At 40.5% G+C, this 8,006-nt stretch overlaps 1 protein-coding gene across 1 annotated transcript; it reads left to right on the top strand.

Moving 5' to 3' along the window:
• The first annotated feature begins 691 nt into the window (after positions 1-691).
• LOC149195504 (uncharacterized) lies at positions 692-1,222 on the top strand. Its single transcript, XM_089407935.1, has one exon. The coding sequence runs from the start codon at positions 692-694 to the stop codon at positions 1,220-1,222; it is 531 nt and encodes a 176-aa protein (XP_089264061.1).
• Positions 1,223-8,006: the final 6,784 nt, after the last annotated feature.

Below are 8,006 nucleotides of genomic sequence, written 5' to 3'. Positions count from 1 at the left end.
CGAGTTCCTATCAATATATAGTGATGATTTTTGGGTTGAATAATGCACTTGTTATTTTTTCTAGAGTTGTGATTGCAGCTTTCAAGGAATACACACAATTTTATGGAAGTTTACTTCAACGATTGGATAGTATTTGGGCTATTAAAGAGCATGTGGCGAGCTTGAGATTGATGCTGGATACATGTAGGTAGTATCAGATATCATTAAACCTAAAGAAGTGCATATTTTGTGCACCATTTGGAATATTGTTGGGACATGTGGTTTGTAAACAAGGATTGATGGTGGATTCGGTGAAGATCACAGTCATTGTGAACCTGCCAGCACCAAAAACAGTAAGACAACTGCGTACTACATTAGGACACACTGGTTACTACAGGAAGTTCATAAAAGGATATGCATAGATAACTACATCGATGGAGAAGTTGCTAAAGAAGGATGTGACCTTCCATTGGGATGAAGAATGCCAGAAGAGGTTGGGCATGCTCAAAGAAAAGATGGTAGCTACGTCAATTCTAGTTTTTCCAGACTAGAAGAAAGAGTTTCATGTGCAAGTTGATGCATCTTGCATAGCTTTGGGAGTAGTACTAGCATGTTGGGAGCAGGGGATATCGATCATCCCATAGAATTTTCAAGTAGGAAGTTTTCTAAGACATAAAAGAATTATAGCATGACAGAAAGACAAGGGTTAGCCATGGTGTATACACTGCAGAAGTTCAAACATTACTCATTGGGAGAACATTTTAAAATGTTCAAAGATCATTCCACACTGAAGTACTTGGTGAATAAGCCTATTTTAGGAGGGAATATTTTTCTATGGTTGTTATTATTCCAAGAATATGACTTCAAAGTTATAGTGAAGCCAGGAAGATTGAATGTTGGGCCTGATCACCTATCCAGGATAGAGACAAGAGAAGAACCTATGAATATCAAAGATAATTTTCCCGACTCACAATTGTTTGCAATTAAAGTTGCAGATGATCACTTTGCAGATATTATTCATTTTTTTTACACAAGAATGGCACTTGCAGAGTACACTACAAAGAAAAAGAAGGAATTGGTGGTTCGAGCAACAGATCTTTTTCTTATTGCAGGACACTTGTATAAAATGGGACTAGATGAAGTACTGCGCAAATATGTTCCTGAACATGAAAGACAAATCATTCTGACAGAAGCTCATGGAGGAGTCGCCAGTGGGAATTATGCAAGAAAAGCCACTGCCTAGAATATTTTGAGAGCCGGGTTATGGTGGCCTACAATGCATAAGGAAGCAAAAGAATTTTGTCAAGCATGTGATGTATGTCAAAGGACAGGAAATCCATCCAAAAGAGATGAAATGCCACTAGTACCACATGTGACTTTGCGGGCTTTTGATAAATGGGTAATTGAATTTGTTGGACCTATTAGTCCGTAGGGGAAAAGGACTGGTGCAAGACACATCATCACCATGACTGATTATTTGACAAGGTGGCACGAGGCAAAACCATTGTGAAGTTCACTTTTGAGTATATATTGTCTAAATTTGGTTGTCTGAAGATCTTGATGAGCGACTAAGAGACACATTTTTTTAATAAGACAATTGAAGCACTAACTGAGGAATTTTAAGTTTACCATCAGAAGAGAACTCCCTATCATCCTCGAGAAAATGGGACAGTGAAAGCTTTCAATAAGATTCTGTAGAATGCATTGACCAAGGTGTGCAACATAAACATATATGATTGGGACTTGAGGATTTCAGGTTGGTATATGGATAAGAAGAAATTATGCCAATGGAATACATTGTGCCAAGTTTGAGAATTGCAATTATCACATATATGGCAGACCCTGACATGATGAATGAAAGAATGTCACAAATACTAGCTTTAGAAGAAGACAGATTCATAGCAAGATTCCATCAGTAGGTGTAGAAAGCAAGGGAGAAATCATGGCATGACAAGCACATCAAGAAGAAGATATTTCACGAAGGGCATCTTGTATTATTATATGACAGTAAGTTCGTGAAGTTCCTGGGAAAATTCAAAACACATTAGATGGGGCCACATATCGTCAAGAACATTTCAGATGGTGGTGTTATTCATCTCATGAAGATGAATGGTCAGATGATTCCAGGACAAGTGAATGGAAGTAGACTGAAGATATATAGGGACAATTATGTCCTTGGAGCTTCACACTGAAAAATGAAGGAAGGGAAATCTTAGTGCCACCTAAAGTTGAAAGTGGGCATGAGACTATAAACTACTCTGCAGGAGGGAAATTTGTCGAAGGAAGATTGTTGCGCAATACTCAGGATTATGACAAAGTCTGAAGGATCTGAGATGAAGAAGAGGTAACTACGCCAAAGGGGAAAATCTGACGAAGTTATCCAGAAATATGACCATTGGAAGGAAAAAGGGCACCGTTAAAAGGAAATTACCATTGACAGGTGTAGATAAAATAATTTATGAAGCACAGCTGGATGTACCTATCCCATACCTGCATTAAATGAGCCAAATCTAAGCCAATCATGAGCCTGGGAATTCAAAAAATTTATAAAAACTACATCCCACGCCACATTTTACACTTTGTTACCTAGAGAGTTTAGAAATTACGCCTAAGTAAAGAAGAGCTATTGCATGTCTGAAAAAATATGGGAAGAATTGGTGAGGATATTTACAAAGAAAGGAAAGATCCAGGAAATCAAAACAGAAACCTAGGACAAGATTGATGATCGCTACAAAATGATATTGGCAGAGGTACAACAGCACATCGTGGAGCTGAAGGTGTTGCCGTAGGAAATAAGGCAACCAGAGTCGGTAACCTAACCATTGCATCTAGAAAAAAGACTAGAAACAATCTATGGAGTTAGGATGTTACACATGCCAATTTGGGCACTGAAGTTTGAAGCACCAGCAGACAGAGAGCAAGCCAAAGCATGGCACAGTGTCCAGATGAATGTCCCTGCACTACCCCTCTAGATGCTGCATGAATTCACCAAGGTATCTGATCTGGATTTAAACAAGAATGCAACAAATTACATATATAACCATAAATACAAATATGTAGTAGAAATAACACTTCATTTCATTAATATCAAATACTGAAATATGCTTACAAACATAATGGAAATAAGACTAGCTCGAGCGATGGTAGCTTATCTCTGAGAAGAGATGCGACGGCTACATGCCTCTGAACTATGTTACAATGAGGCTCAAAGGCCTATTTATTATTAAGAAACAATGGAAAACCCTAAACATCCAAAAACCTAACCCTAGAAGATGAAACGCCAAACTATGGGCCCCGTTTGGGTAAATTGGTACATCAACTTCCTGGGGTCGTAACTTTGGCATACGATCTCTGTTTGACAGGCACAATACCTCATTAGAAATATCTATCCGAGGAATACAACTTTTGAATGGCCAATGTGGGTCTATGACCAAAATTCATTTTGGCCCTGTTTTTCCCAAAAAACATTGTTTGGGGTCTCAAAACGGCTCTAGAAGTTCAGGACCCGAAAAAATGCCAAAAATAGTAAATTGTGCTACAAATAAGGAAACTGAAAATCTGAAAGAAACAATGGTGGGGATCAAAGTGGCATAGTTGGGTGGCCAACAACATCCACCTGGATCATTCCTTCCCCCTTAGGAATAAATCGTCCCCATTACGTTGAGTGCCTCCATGAGATGGGGAAACTTTTGCTGAACTTGGTCCTTGGTGAGATGTTCTGCAATCTTTGATGTGTCCAGTAATGGTGGGAAGCATGGTCGAGGGTGGTCCACGTTGAACACTCAGTGCAAGCCAAGGAATGGGGGAATTTTGTGCTCCAAAGTAGTGTTTCCTACAGCCTTGGTAATAGTGTAAGCACCATATCGGAGTGGTCTGAGCTTCCGATCAGCTCTTGTAAGGCATTCTTTTTGTAAATTCAACCATACCTTGTCACCCACCTGAAACTTGTGTGTCACGCAATGTTTATCATGTCACTACTTGTACTTGGTAGTTTTCATAAAGGAGCAGCGATATATCAACCTGTTGGGTAGAGGTTCTGCAAGAGTCAGATTGAATGAATGCTTGACCTGACAATGCAACGGTTACCTTGGTGGGTGAGGAGAAGATGTCCCTGTATTATTTCATGACTGTATCCACCTTCTTCTGCTTCATCGAGGAATCCTTCCTGAGGGCCATGGATGTGGCTAAGATCTTCCCCTTACTTTAAGAGTGAACCAGAAAAATAAATTTCATAGTCTGGGAGATGATCTTACTGCATTGATTCATAGATATCAAAGAGGTGGCGATAGGTGGAGCTACCTTTGGTATCCTGTATAATGTATTAGCCAAAGAAATAATAACAGAGCGAGGTCTAGACTCATATACATCATGTCGCTTCCATAAGTATAGTTGTCCTAATAATAAATCAAAAGCATCAAGAGGAGCAACATCACACAATACCTCATCTGTGATGGGCTTGATGTTGTATGGAAGGCGGCACTGCTGGTTGACTCGTAGATCTCGTCCTTGGTGAAGCCACCCAATATTGTACAGTTTTGGGTGTGGTATGGTTAGTAGGCCCAGCTACTTCATGACCTCTGTTGAAATGACATTCTTTTAGCTGCCACTATCGACAATGAATTGCAGCGGCGAACCCTTCATCCACATTTTTGAGTGGAAAAGATGCTCCCCCTCCTCTGGATCTTCAGGCTCATTCTTCTAGATCTTGGTGGTGGTGTTAGAGCCTAGATTTGCCTCAGGCTGAAAAGGCAAGGTTCTAGGTCCACATCAAGCCACGCTCAGCCTCGTAGCTAGCCCTACGAGGACAGGAGAGGGCTCTCTCCGGGTCAATCTCAATAAAAATAAACAATAGGGTCTAAGATGACTCAAAATGAATATTGATTTTAGGCTAGTAAATAAAGTGCAAAGTTTTGATTTTAGTTTTTGGGGGTTTTGTTGGAAAAAAGGAAAAGGCAAATTGGGCTCGGGGATGAGGCACAGTTTCTGCAGAGTTCTAATTGGGGCAAGGAAGGCAATTGTTTTGATGCTTTTAATTGAGTGTATGAATAGATCAGACTGGTGAGAAGCTAAGGAGAGCAAGAGAGTCTCGAGAATTCTCCTTAAACAGATGAAAACATGGAAATTTAAACAAATTCAAAGGCAGAGCATAGCAGTTAATGGATTCTACCTTAATCACTCATTTGTTCAAATTCAGAAGAAAAGAGAGGAAAATGATATGCATAACATTAATGAACTTACAATTACTTAGAGAAGCACACCATCAAAACATAAAGCCACATGGATCCCAAACAGTGCTGCAAAACCCTGGTCTTTCCTTAGCCAAAAATGCAGAGATAGAATGTACAATGATATGCCAAAGCAATCCCAAGTGTCCAACCCTGAAAATGACTTAGAAATTACATAATATAGACAAGACAAACCTATTCCCTTGCCTCTAGGGGTCGAGCTCATCATTCTAGGAGCTGTTTGAACTAATTCTAAACAAGGAACTGAAAACTAGGTAGTCAAACAACTTACCCCTATATGCTAGGAAATTGATTCATTCACTCACGTTTCACCTTTTGGTGAATGAATCTTCAAGAAAAAGTAAAAATGTGCCAATATTACATCATGGTTGTCAAATTACATCATGAAAAGTCAAGAATAACTTCAAGAAGCAAAACTGGTCAAAACTGGGTGAATTGTTGAGCTGAACAGTGAAAAACAAGCCAAAATTCTATGTGCGCCGCGCCAATTTCTCTGTGCGTCACGCCACTTTGAGGATGAGTTTGAGGCACTTATTGAAGTCCAAATTAAGCCCAAGTGTGCTTGTTGGAAATCCCTACCTGTCTACTTTCCAACCCAAGTAGAAGTTCTAAATTTGGTGCCCATTTTCCCCTCCAAAACTTCAATCTCCCAAGATTGCTTCCTATGTGTCAAAATAGGGGCAGTGAGGTCATTTTTTGAGTGTTTTTGACCTCCTGAGGAATCAAAACTTGCCCAAACTTCTTGGCCATGCACCAGCAGTCATGATTTTTCATGAAAAAACCAAAAATATAAAAAAAAATTATTTGGAGCCTCCTATCATAAGCGCGCGACACGTGGCGCGGTGCACAGGGAGAAGGTGCGACGCACTGGGCTTGAGGCGCGACGCATAGAGCCTGTGTGTAGCACTTTTTGAAGGAGACTTTTGGAGGCCTTCCTGGTGTCCAAATTGGGTGCAAGATAGCTAGTTGGACAGGTATTTGAGTCTAATTTCCAACCCAACTATAATTTTCAATTTTGAGTTCATTTTCCCTATCAAAAATCAAATCTCCCAAGACTGGTCAAAATGTGTCAAATGAGGCTGCCTAAAGGAAGAGTGTTGTTACAGTAAACTTTTGAATGCCTTCCTCAACTCCAAATTGAGCTCATGATAGCTCATTGGAAAGCTATTTGTGTCTAGTTATCATTTTACTCATCAATCAAGTCATTTTGACAACCACGCTAGGAGAAAACTTGATTTTCCCAAGGTCACTTCAGAGGTGCATTCAATTCTCCTGAGGCAACGGTATTTTTGACATTTCTCTGAAACCATGACACCTGTGTAAAAAGTGAAGGAGGTTTTTCTTCCTTGGCATGTTCGAGACAAAAACCTCTCTCATTTTTCCCAAATTCATCTTTTCTTGCTCAAAAAAGTCATTTGAGTGAAACCTACCCCAATGTGTGGAACAAGAGATTTGTCGAAATGAAGCGAAATGAAGGGGATGGGGAGCTTCTAAATTCTTGAGGAAATTTTTGGAAGTAGGGTGGGATGTCAGGAAGTAGGGGAAAGTGTAATCTCAGAAATTTAGTGAGGGGAAGGGGTGCAAAAGGGCAAAACACAGGCCTAGCCTAAAAAATAGGGTTTGTAGCAAGAAACTAGGGTTTGTGCGAAAATGAGGAATTTGGGGGATCTCAGTGATGGGAAATGTTTAATAAGGTACATTAAGGATAGGGGAAGGTGGATGAACATCAGGATACAAGTTTTGCTGATGATTTGACCGTCCAAAAGAAATTGCCTTCAAAACCCTAGGAGAGGGAAATGAACTTACCTAGGCGCAACTGAAGCATGAACAAGGTGTAAAATGACCCATTGGAACCTGACATGATGATGACAACCCTCTGAATGATGGTATACTCAGCTGAATAGTGACATAGACCGAAATTTGGACAACTTTGAAAGGAGTGAAAGCAAACCCTAGACCTAATACCTAGTGACCAAATTTTGCTTGAAGACTCACTGAAATGATAAAATTTGACCTTGCCACCTTAAAATCACTTTGTTAGAGCATGTTTGATCACTAGAGGAAGGCTGGAAAGACTGACACTAATAGGTGGCAATAGGGCGCTAGGCTCCGCATCAATAATCTGCCTCCCTTTGTCATTCCTCTTGTCGGGTTTTGACTCAAGGTCGGAACATGCATCTGATTCTGAAACCTTCAACTCGGCCACCAGCAACTACTTGGCCCGACACTCACTTGTGTTGTGACTGGGGCTCTTATGGAACCCACACCACTTTCCTGTGTCCTTCTTTGACTTTGTGGTGTTGTTCTTTTCTTGCAGCTTTGACAGGTTGTCTTGGGTCACCCCGCCTTAGCTTTGTCCTTTGTTCTTCGGATTCGCAGATCCAAAGTCTTTCTTATTTTGTTTAAACTTATGCTTGATCTTGACAGCGTATTGGTACGTCGTGCCGAGCAAGGAGATTTCCAAGAACTCCATATCATCCTAGATGTACCTGTGTAGGCAGTTGTGGTATTTTAGTACCAAATGCCGCTCAGAATCCTTGATACCCAACTTCGTGCAAAGGGTATGAAAAATATTGGTAAAATTTTGCACGCCTCGGTCCCTTCCCTGCCGTACCATGGTCCACTTTATATATTTATCCTCATAGCTCCCGACAGGGTAGTACTACTCCTTAATGGCATCCCGAAACGAATTCCAAGTGGGTGTGGCTGAAAATAGTGAGGTCATACTTTCATCCTTATGCTCGCACTAGGTTTCCCACCGGTCCTTGACATGGGGAGCAG

The sequence above is a fragment of the Pinus tabuliformis genome, chromosome 2_2 (genome assembly GCF_031772625.1).
Source record: "Pinus tabuliformis cultivar Carrire ecotype Pingquan chromosome 2_2, CPIR1, whole genome shotgun sequence".
Taxonomy (NCBI): Eukaryota; Viridiplantae; Streptophyta; class Pinopsida; order Pinales; family Pinaceae; genus Pinus; species Pinus tabuliformis.
The sequence above is the reverse complement of the archived record's forward strand: the minus strand, read 5'-3'. Positions and strand labels throughout refer to the sequence as shown.

Bases quoted from the DNA above. Each gene is read 5' to 3' on its own strand.
- LOC149195504 (XM_089407935.1), top strand. From the start codon at position 692: ATGGTGTATACACTGCAGAAGTTCAAACATTACTCATTGGGAGAACAT.